Source organism: Cervus canadensis, chromosome 2 (genome assembly GCF_019320065.1).
Source record: "Cervus canadensis isolate Bull #8, Minnesota chromosome 2, ASM1932006v1, whole genome shotgun sequence".
NCBI classification, from domain to species: Eukaryota; Metazoa; Chordata; class Mammalia; order Artiodactyla; family Cervidae; genus Cervus; species Cervus canadensis.
Genome location: NC_057387.1, coordinates 103,942,576 through 103,953,972, shown reverse-complemented (window position 1 = coordinate 103,953,972; position 11,397 = coordinate 103,942,576). Strand labels below are relative to the sequence as shown.

The 11,397-nt window shown below is 49.2% G+C and overlaps 1 protein-coding gene across 1 annotated transcript; it reads right to left on the bottom strand.

The window, feature by feature from the left end:
• Positions 1–5,492: 5,492 nt before the first annotated feature.
• On the bottom strand, positions 5,493–11,361 carry MRPS15 (mitochondrial ribosomal protein S15). Its single transcript, XM_043461879.1, has 8 exons — positions 11,133–11,361; positions 10,841–10,885; positions 9,829–9,904; positions 9,009–9,057; positions 8,441–8,525; positions 7,448–7,506; positions 5,894–6,085; positions 5,493–5,645 (listed from the first exon to the last, which is right to left on the bottom strand). The coding sequence occupies exons 1-8, from the start codon at positions 11,266–11,268 to the stop codon at positions 5,508–5,510; spliced, it is 780 nt and encodes a 259-aa protein (XP_043317814.1). The 5' UTR covers positions 11,269–11,361; the 3' UTR covers positions 5,493–5,507.
• Between the last annotated feature and the right edge of the window lie 36 nt (positions 11,362–11,397).

Genomic DNA, 11,397 nt, shown 5'->3' with positions numbered 1-11,397 from the left:
GACTCTTTGTGACCCCATGGACCGTAGTCCGCCAGGCTCCTCTGTCCATGGAATTCTCCAGGCAAGAATACTGGAGTGGGTAGCCAGTCCCTTCTCCAGGGAATCTTTCCCACCTAACGATCGAACTCAGGTCTCCTGCATTGCCAGCCAGATTCTTTACCGTCTGAGCCACAAAACCCAAGCCGAACTCTTTTAGAGCAGACTCAGTACTTTGGCCACCTCATGCAGAGTTGACTCATTGGAAAAGACCCTGATGCTGGGAGGGATCGGAGGCAGGAGGAGAAGGGGACGACAGAGGATGAGATGGCTGGATGGCATCACCGACTCGATGGACATGAGTTTGAGTAAACTCCAGGAGTTGGTGATGGAGAGGGAGGCCTGGCGTGGGTCGCAAAGAGTCGGACACGACTGAGTGGCTGAACTGAACTGGGCAGACAGGCCTGTTTTTTTTTTTTTTTTAAGTAATTTTTAATATGATCATCATATTAGCTTCAAAATTAATTATATCATGTAATTTTACGAAAAGCCAAAACAGACCTTTCAAATTAAATCAGATTTTCCATTCTAACAGACTTTCTCAGTAAGTTCAAAGGAATCGGCAGATTCCTGAGCCTGACAAATATGAAAATCATTTGATTCAATTTGGTTAGAGGTCAATTCCTTTATAGCTTCCTAGGTGGTGGTTTGGTGGTTTAGTTGCTAAGTCCTGTCTGACTCCTTCGACCCCATAGACTGTAGCCCACCAGGCTTCTCTGTCCATGGGGTTCTTCAGGCAAGAATACTGGAGTGGGTTGACATTTCCTTCTCCAGGCAGACCTGGGTTTGAATCCCTGCTCTGCAGTTTCCTCGCTGTGTGACCTGGGGCAGTTGTTTTGAACCTAGGCTTCCTCATTCTGGAAAATGGAGGGGGCAGCCATCTCCCCATGTTGCAGAGCGGAATCACTGAGATCATGCAAAATGCCAGGAAAGCCCTCAGCAAAATGGTAACTTTCAGGTGAGGGAAGTACCAGAGGTCCTTGAATTAATTGCGTTTCCTCCCTAAGAGGCCCTTGGAGTGAAGCCAACAGAAGGTTTCATGCACCGGGAAGCAAACCAGGCCTGTTGAGGATGAATGCTGGGCTTTCTGAAGCTCCTGCACAGTTAAGCAGGCCTACCATCCACTTCTCTGTTTTGAGGGCAGTAACCACATTCTTCACCTTCATCTGGAGCTTCAGGATCACCTTCTCATTATCTGCTGTTTTTACATTTTTGCTTTGATGAGCAACCATTTCTGTAAATTTCAGTAATTCTAAAAACTACTAATCATTTTCCCCTCCAGCCACTCAGACTTGAACCTGAGCCTTGGTTTCCAGTTTCCTCCCCCCTGGGTCTTATTATCATTCACCAATTCTGCTTTTCCCACCAAAATCATTCTCACATTTCTTTCTGTCTGCATTACTGTGTTTCTTCATATAACTGCTCTTTTCTCACTTCCGTGGGCCTGGCTGCTAGGCTAAATTTCAGAAGACACCCATCAGGCTTTCCGTATGACATCCCTTCAGTGGCTCTCTACTGTTTGGCAGATCACAGGTGAAATGCCTTTGTGAGGTGTTCAAGCCTGTCCACTCTGGCTCTAATTCTTTCCAGAGACCTCTTCTGCACTCCCTTAATACTTCGCAATCCACTTGAACTCAAACTCATTAGCGTCGTCTTCTCTTTGGAGCATCACCTCCTCTTACTGATAACCACACCCACCACTGGAAAGTCTTCCTTTAACATATAAGCTCAAGTCTTTCCCACACCTTCTGGAGTCCCCTTTCCTTCCTTTCAAAGCCGAGATTTTAAAAGAATCATCGACCCTCATAACCTCAATTTCCCCCATCATCATCACCCACTTCATTGCCATTGGATTCAGCTCTCTCCACTCCACTGAACCTGCTTCATCAAGAAGACTTTTTGGTGCTTAACCGACATCTCGGCAGATACTATACAGTGATTGAAAGCTAGCAGCCCAGGGCTTTGATTTGATCTTGGCTGGTCTGTGCACTGTCTTAAAAGGGACTATAACTAGGATGGGACTGTAATAAGCAGCTTAGCATCATTATCTTACTCTTGGCCTTCATGCATTATGCTATCTGCCTGGTTGCTAAAAGCATTTGAGTTTGTTGCAGTGTAGTTTCCTCGCAGAGCTTCTCAGACCACTTTTTCCCCTAGGCAGTGTGATATTATGAACAGAACATGGGCTTTGGAGTCAAGACAGATGTGGGTTTGAATCCTTGCCTGACTCTAAGCAGCTTTGTGAATCTGGACAAATCGTGAGTCTCAATTCTCTCATGGTTAAAATGAGGATAACTATGCCAATATGGCAGGGGGGTTGGTGGGGGGAAGTTTGATAAAGGTGGCTTTAAAGATTAGATCAGTTAATGTGACTAATGCAACACTTAAAACAATGCCTTTCCTGTAGGGCCCGTTCCATGAATCTGTGAAATTTTGTGTTCCTTTTCTTGCCTTCTCCAGCATAGCATCTCTTAAGTAGCTGTATCTACTTGAGTCCTGTCCCATAACAGGCGTTCCCTCCTGTTCCTGGAGGTGGTATCTGACCCTCTCCTCTCACTTGATTCCTTGACCCCAGACCCTCTGTTCCACCTTCATGTCACCTTCCCCTTGACCTCAGCTGTTCCTCCTGACTCAGGATATGCCCTCAGAAATCATCCTTCCCATCTGGACATGGTCCTGTTTTCTTCGCTCACATTCCCTCCCTGAGCCATTTCGCTCACACCCGTGGCTTCAGTCACCTTAAAGGTAACTCCCAAACCTGTCTCTGGTTTCCAGCTGCTCTTTGGACATCACTATAATGCACCTTCCTTCCTTTCTGGCTTCCTTTCTCACTCAGCATGAAATCTAAAGTCTTTCCCCTAGTGTTATGGACTGAATATTTGTTCTTCCCAAGTTCAAAGGTTGAAGCCCTAACCCTCAATGTGATGGTATTTGGAGATGGGGGTCTTTAGGTGGTCATGAGAGTGAGGTCATGAGGGTAGAGCCCTCATGAGAGGATTAATGCCCTTATTAGAAGAATAACTTTTCTTCTCCTTGGAAGAAAAGTTATGACCAACCTGGATAGCACATTAAAAAGCAGAGACATTACTTTGCCAACAAGTCCGTCTAGTCAAGGCTATGGTTTTTCCAGTAGTCATGCATGGATGTGAGAATTGGACTATACAAGAAAGCTGAGTGCTGAAGAATTGATGCTTTTAAACTGTGGTGTTGGAGAAGACTCTTCAGAGTCCCTAGGACTGCAAGGAGACCCAACAAGTCCATCCTAAAGGAAAGTGAAAGTGAAGTAGCCCAGTCGAGTCCAACTCTTTGCGACCCCATGGAATGTAGCTTACCAGGCTCCTCCATCCGTGGGATTTTCCAGGCAAGAATACTGGAGTGGGTTGCCATTTCCTTCTCCAGGAGATCTTCCCGATCCAGGGACTGAACCCAGGTCTCCTACATTGTAGACAGACGCTTTACCATCTGAGCCACCAGGGAAGTCTCTATATCATAGGAAAACTTCTAGTGAGATAACTTGTAAAATCTCTACCCCAACAAAATTAATTCTGTCTAGGAAGCACCCTATTGAAACAGAGTGGATTAAGTCCTACAGTTTGTAATTGAGTTTTAAAATTTAGTGTGTTGCTATATTGAATTAAAAAAATATGGTAGAAAGGATTCAGGCCTTATAAATGGCTGGAGAAACTGTCATCTGTATAACTAATTAATTCCATTAGACTTGCAGGGTTGTAGCATGGTTTAAAATATTGATTGGCAAAAAAATAAAATATTGATTGGCTTTAGTTATGAAAAAACAAAGTACTAATGAAGACACAAATTCCTTTGAGCTGGGGATTCATTCATGGACAAGTCCACTTGCCTTCTGTTTTCTCAATCACAATAGTTTGTGTATCACTACCTGGTGGTATATATTCGTAGTCGTCATACAAGAGGCCTAGGATTGGATACTGTGTCCTGTACTTTCTAGTTGTAATAGTTGTCCTTCCACCACTGGAGGGTTGGTTATGAGATGAGTATATTTATTGTCTCAATTTCCTAAAGGAAATCAGGCCTAAATGTTCATTGGAAGGACTAATGCTGAAGCTGAAACTCCAATACTTTGGCCACCTGATGCAAAGAACTGACTCATTTGAAAAGACCCTGAAGCTGGGAAAGATTGAAGGCAGGAGGAGAAGGGGATGACAGAGGATGAGATAGATGGTTGGATGGCCTCACTGACTCAATGGACGTTGAGTTTGAGTAAATGCCGGGAATTAGTGATGGACAGGGAGGCCTGGCGTGCTGCAGTCAATGGGGTCGCAAAGAGTTGGACACGACTGAGGGACTGAACTGAGAATGGCAAAAGCAATTTCTTCCTCTCCTTCTCTCTCTCCCCACTTTACTGCCTCCCTCCACTTGTGAGGACATAGTCAGGATGTGGCCATCTACAAGCCAGGAAGAGATTCCTCATCAGAAACCAAATCAGCCTACACCTGGATATTGGAATCGCTAGTCTCCAGAACAGAAAATAAATCTGTTAAGCCACTAAGTTTATAGTACTTTAAAACAGCAGGCTGAACAGACTAATACACCCCCAAAGCTCCGTATTACCTGGTTGCTGCTAACTCCTCTGATCTCATGTCTTCCTACTCTTCTCTTTGCTGACTCAGTTTAGACACACTGTCTTCTTTGGGTTTTTCAAATATACTAAGCATACTCAGGCTTCAAGGCCTTGGCACTTGAATTGGTGTAAATGGGTGGGCTTTGTGGGGAGGGAGTTGTCCGTCACGCCCCAGAATTTATAAGCAATGTTTTGTACCTGTGCAGTTTTAGGGACAGACTTCTATCAGATTCTCAGCCCGAACACCAATACCCCTGCCTCCCCACAATTAATCACTCTGATCTCTCCCCGTCCTGTCCAGCTCTACACTGCTGCTGTTCATCTAGTGGAAACACAGACTTGTTATCATCACTCCTTCCCAGCCAGCACATGAAGCCTCTCATAGCCTGGCTGCAGCCTGTCAAGCTGCGTGTCAAGCTGTGTGTCCAGTTCTGCTGCTCTCTGAGTGCAGCACACGCCCGCACACTTCTTTGTCTTTGCACTTGCAATCCCTCCTGCCCGGGATGCCCTCCCTCCCCACTTCCGCCCGGCGAACCTCCACTCATCCTTTAGGCAACGTTTAGAGGTAGTTCTGACAGTGGCCTCCTCACCCAGCAGCCAGTCAGCTTTGCTTCCTCTGTGCCACCGTGCGCTCAGTCTCGCCTCCACTGAACGGCCCCTGGATGACGGGGGGGGGTTGTTTACCTGAGTGTGTGTGAGGTGTGTGATGAGAATGTGTCCTGTGGTGCCTGAGGGCAGGGACTCTGCCTCTGACACCCCCAGGATCCCAGAGCTTCATGAATGAGTGAATTCCTCCTTGTCCCAGGCCACAAGGAGCCCCACCTTCTCTACTGTTATTCTTCAAGGCAGCAAGACATGACTTTATCGACATTTATTGGGTTTCTTTGATTGCCTCTGGTCTGGCTTCAGAAGGGCTCTCTGGGTTCCTCTGGTCTTGTTTCTGGGCCGCTGCAGCTGCAGTTTTTAAGGCCCTTTTTTGCTTCTTCAGCTTTTGAACCTCTTGGTAAACCTGGGGATAAGAGGGGACAGGATAAGCCTTTGTAATACTACGCAAAACTGCAGACTTGAAGCAGCTGGGGTGGGAAATGACTCCCTCAGATGGTCACCCCAGCCTTTCTCCACGGGCTTGGTGACCTGGGAGCCACAAGGCCTCAGGCCCAGCTCCATGCCTTGCTCAGACTCAGACAACCCCTCCCTCTGCTCTCTCCAGCACAGTCCTGGAGCGGGACCAACCAAAGCAGCAGTTCTGAATCGTACCCGAATACACAGAGCCTTCTTGGTTGCCAAGCGTCGGTGGACTTTCCGGTGGTACGGAGGGGGAAAGGTGTACTCAATCCCCAGCTCCTTGCATGTCTTCTCAAAGACAGGATAGTTGGTCTTGCGGAGGTTTTTGAGCATTTTTTGCCTCTGGTCAATGCTCATCAGCAGATAGCGCTTGTGGGCTTTGTCCTGTATGAGAATCGGTATTACTTTGAGTATTAGGTAAATAAGTGGGTGCCACTTCATAGGAACAAAGCATGGTCATTTTACCATGGCACTGAAACAATCTTAGGCAAATATCAGGGCAACTCTGAGCTAGGCAGTGTTACTCCCATTTTACAGATGGGAAAATAAAGGCTCAAAGATGTTAACTGATGCATTAAAGGTTTCAGAACTGTGCTGGGTCAGGGCCTTGTGTGAGGTCAGTCTGGAATCCAAGCGTGGAGGTCTGAGTCCACATCTCATGCTCTTTCCCCTACACCCACCCACTCAGCCTCTCCACAGCTCAGCACACTGTCAACTGGGGTGGGAGGAGGGAAGGCCAAGGAAGACCCCTGCCCGCAGCCAAACACTGCTTCCTCAGTGGGGCTGGTGTTCCATACTCCAACTCTGATCTCATGGAGCAGCTCAACTAGCTTTGGGGAAGAGAGGTGCCAGGCATGGAGCCAGACCAGTTTGTGTTAACAACTGTGTGTTTATTAAAAATACCAGCAGCTGCTTCATTACAGCAGCTCTGTGTCCGAACACCATGCTGAGATCTGGCAGACCGGCTAGGAATGTGGGTCTGGAGCAAGACCACCGAGTTTCAAGTCTCAGCAGAACATTTCCTAGTGGTGTGCCTGCAGAGGTAACTTAATCATGCCACGCCTAGATTATTCTTCCATACTACGGGCTACAAAGAAGAGTATGAGGGTTAAATGAACTGGTGCACACAGAGTATTTAGCAGTTGGCTAAAATGTCAGCAGCTGTGGGGAGACGAGCCTGAGCATTGAGGGGCTCTGGGTCTGGAGAAGCAGCTTGAGAAGCCAGGTGGCCAGAGCAGCAGAGCACCCGCCCCTCAGCTGCAGTGGGAAACACACTTCCTCCCATCAGCTGCCATTATTTCATACAGTCCTTGCAATCGTCTCAGCAGGGACTAATACGGTCCCCATTTGACAGACAGGAGAACTGAGTCTTCGACAGGTAACTTCCCTAGAATCACACAGCTCGTCAAGTGGCGGTGGCAGAGATGAGTTTTGAACCCAGGGCAATCTGACCCCACTCAGGCACTCAACAACTACTGAGGGCCCCTGTGTGCCACACACTGCCCTTGCTCTGAAGTTTGTGCTCTTCTTGACCATTAATGACACTCAGCCCGCCCTGAAAGTTTCCCTCGTCTCCCCTGGAGGCGGGAGGGAAGTGTGTTTCCCACTGCAGCTGAGGGGCCGGTGCTCTGCTGCTCTGGCCACCTGGCTTCTCAAGCTGCTTCTCTGCACCCAGAGCCCCTCAGTGCTCAGGCTCCTCTCCCCACAGCTGCTGACGTTTAGCTCTGAGTGAGGCCCAAGGGTTACCTTTCGATGTTTCTGCATGTGTTCTTCATAACTGCGGATCTTGACAGTCAAGGAAACAACTGAAACCACAAACCACAGCAGATGAGAGACGGGCACAGAGGAAGGAAGGGCCAGACCTCGGTTATGTTTTAAGACCTCAAGGAATAACAATCACCAAAGCTCTTGTACAGCTCTCCACCATTTCCAGAGCAGTCTGAATTTCAAGAGCTCAAAAGACTTTGGAATAGCTTGCCTTTAAGAATGCAAAGCCCGAGGAAAGGAAGTTCCTTAATCATATGAAGGTCTCATCGCCAAACCCCAAACCCCCAAATCAGCATTCTTAATGGTAAAATTTTAGACCATTGCTATTAAATTCAGGACTTAGTCTGGACTGCCTGCTCTCATGGTTACAGATTGAATACAGCCCCGGAGGTCCTTGCTAAGGCAATAACTGAAGATCCCCAAACTGTCAAGAGTCTCCTCCTTGCCTCTTCCCCCCAGCTGCCATCCTTATCTCCGTGTTTTCGCTAATGAGTTTTCAGAATTATCAGCTCCCATTCATCTCTTAAAGCCTCAGAACATCCTTCCTTCAGGTATCCTCTTGTTTGGCTCAAGCCTGTATTGCAGAGATAGGGAAAAAGGCAAAAGCAGAAGATGGCCCCAAGGAGAGGGTGTCACTGCAGAAGGCCCTTCCTGTATGCAGTACGCTGAGTCCTGGGAGCACTGCAGAAGGCGTGGTGGGGACACTGGCCCTGACCACACGCCCTTTCACACCACCTTAGCTGCAGAGCAGAGAGAGGAACAAGCTCCTTAGGAACGTCACCTGAGCTCATACAGAGATAGGACTACATCACGGAGCTCAGAAAACAGAGTCCAGTGTTCCTTGGTCCTTCCTGTCTCCCCCTTTATCATGCCACATCTAACACCAGTGTATCTGCAGATGAGGGACCAGAATCAAGCACCAGCTAGCAGACTATCCTGTACCCCAACTCCCCAAGGGCCCCCCTGACCAACTTCGAGCCTCCAGGGAGCTGGTGTCCTTCGGGTTTTCCACGACCTTGCTCATCAACTGCTCTTTCTTGATTTTCAGCATTTCCTTCTGTTGAAGATAGAGAGGGAGAGTCTGTGAGGTCTGCCACCCCCCAACTTGCCCTCATGCCTCCAAGTAAGGGCTGCAGTCATAGCAGCCAGGCCACAAGGCTCAGGGACTGACTTCACTCAGCCCATCAGGGTATGGCCTCTGGCCAATCGCAGGGCTGTTCACATCTAGGTGAGCCTAAGGCCAATGCCACTGACAGAAGAATGTTGGATCAATGTCCCCAAACTTTGCTCACTCATGCAGGCATCAGATTTTTATTGAGTACCTACTGTTTGTCAGGTGCTAAGGGTACAACAGGGAACAAGCTGTACCCTCAGTCCTTGCCCTGGAGATGCTCAGTCTGGGGTACTGACAAGTGGATACAGCATGACAGTGGGATAAGCACTTTGACTTGAGAAGCATGGGCTGGGGGATGTTACCAGGGTAGGAGGGAGTCTCCAGAAGGGGACAGAGAGAGGTCAAAGCTTGGCAAAGGCCACTCACCTTGTTGGCCATTTCCAAAGATAAGAGTCTTTTCACAACATCATCAACCCTGTGGGAAAAAACCGCAGCAATGAGAGACAGGTGTGGAGGGAAAGGGGGAAGGGGAAGCAAGGCTGTTTTTAGTTTGAAAAGCAAGAATGGTTAAAAATTTCTTTTACAACAGGAGTCTCTCTGGGAGTGGGGTACCCTTTCTCAGGAATTAAAAGTCAGCATGGATCTGATTTGCTAGGCTGAGAACATGCAACCATGTGGTAACAGAAAACTGGGGCTGTCAGCTCGAGTGTTCCAGGTTCACTGCACGGAGGGCATAAAGAGGATTTCCATTTTATCTGGAATATGGCTCACACTTCAATTCTATAGTCATTGTTTCTTTCTCATGTCACACTGCACTGTGGGAGGGACTGGAGAGGCTGCCCAGCTCCCACTGCACAGGACAGGGGCTGAGCACAGGGGCCTGGTTTTGGTCTTTCAGCCCTGATTCCCCTTAGGAGCTGTATGACATTGGGCAGTCTGATAATGTACAAAACGGAGACACTGTGTCTTCCCTCACAAGACAGAGAGATGCTAGATTTCTACAAAGACCTGTGAGGCACGGTGCCTCCGCGGTATCCAATGGCAGAGGGTCTTTACCCAGAGCATAAAAACAGCAGGCAGGAATGCTCCATCTGGCTCGCCTGCCCACTCACTCTCACCAGGCCTGGGCTTCTCTGCCCTTTTTCATAGTCAAGCTTCAGATCCCGCAGGCATCTCCCTTGAAGCCCTCTCCTTGCCAATCCTCCCAGGGCTCTCTGCCTCATCAAAGAGATTTCGTCCTGCTTACTTCTCAATTCCAGGGACGTTCTGGTAGTCCTTCAGCAGCATGGAAGGGGGCGGGTCATCTTCTTGGCTTTGCTGGACTGTCAAATGCAGGGATGGAAAACACCCAGAATCAGCTCTCACTGCCCATCCTCCCAGACTTGGCTCTTCCCATCACCTCTGTCAGAGACATCCAGGGTCTCAAGCAAGGCACTGGTATCTCGGGGTTCAGCTTCTCCTCTGTAAACCCTATGGGCATCTGCCTCGATATTTCATGCTGGGAGTAGATGGCCTTTCCCAAGATCCTGTACTGTGCCTGTGCCTCTCACACACCTATCTGGCTCTACAGTTATCAGATGTCCCACTAGGATGGGTCCTCCTGTGGACAGACTGAGTTCGACTCCCTCTGAATACACCCCCACCCCTCCCCGCAGTCTGGTTCTGTGGCTGAGCACAGAATAGGCACTCTACAAATACTCGCTGGCTGATTGCATGAATGAAATGAGGGGCTTAATTAAGGAGATGTCTGAAATGTAAACACCAGATAGAGATCACAAGAAACCCTCAGCCTTGGTGTGTGCTTGCAGGTGAGGAAGAGACAAGGCAGAGATCAACTTGTCCTCTCCACTCTGACCCTGCTCTGCCATTAAACTAATAATATTAAGATCTAGTAAGAGAGATCTGAACAGCTATGCAGATTGCCTGGTGATGGGAAACCAGGCTCTCCACCTCGGAAGGGCGGACACGAAGCGCGCTGTATTTTAGGTAAGCCTCGGTAGTGTCAGCCCCGTACTGCCTCTCAATGGTTCATTTCCACTCACACCCACTCTAAAAGCCCCTGCTCCCATCCTCCCCTCCCCCTGCCCTTCATGCAGGATCCAGGCCCACGACTTTGTTGCAAGGTGGATGTGGGCTTCTTCGCAGGACCTCTGCACCATCACCCCTCCACCCCCGCCTCCGGGAGGCTCTAAGTAGCCACCTCAAGCTTTCCAGGCAATTGAATCTCTCTTCCGCCTCAAGTCGAATCCAGTTCCTACCTGGTTTCTGGGTGGCATATCCGCGGGCGGCCCGGAGGATGAGACCTACGTAAAAAAAGGCGGGGGCTGAGGTCCGTCTCCTTAAACAGTCTGGCCGCGATTCTGGTCTATGGCCGCCGCATTTCTTCGGCACCGGGATGCCCCGTGTCTCTCCCACTTCACCTCACTTCTTCCCCACCCACCATTTTTTCTCCTGCCGCTACACCGCCACCCAGTAGCCTCCTTCCCCTCATACCCTCTATCTCCTCCAAATCTTATTTTCCTACTCTCGCTGTCCGGCTTCTCAGCTCACCTCCAGGACTTGAGGGAAGGTCCCGCTGGACGGAGAGAAGCTTGGCGCACCCTCCGCTCGGAAACCCGAGGACTGGGGGCTGTGTCACTGCCTGGGTTCGAATAGAACTCAGCGCCCTCCACGCCGCCCTCAGCATGGTGACTTCTGACCCCCAAGGGTCCCGCGCCCCGGCCGCGTCGCCTTCGCGGTAGGGACTGGGTTACACGGGCGCTGCCATGTTGGCCCCGGCTCGACCAATCGAGTGCAGTTGCGAGACCAGAGCAGA

Bases quoted from the DNA above. Each gene is read 5' to 3' on its own strand.
- MRPS15 (XM_043461879.1), bottom strand. From the start codon at position 11,268: ATGCTGAGGGCGGCGTGGAGGGCGCTGAGTTCTATTCGAACCCAGGCA. The intron at 9,905-10,840 runs GTAGGAACTGGA...TGCATTTGACAG, and splicing joins ATATGCCACCCAGAAACCAG to TCCAGCAAAGCCAAGAAGAT. The intron at 9,058-9,828 runs GTAAGCAGGACG...TTTTTCCCACAG, and splicing joins AACGTCCCTGGAATTGAGAA to GGTTGATGATGTTGTGAAAA.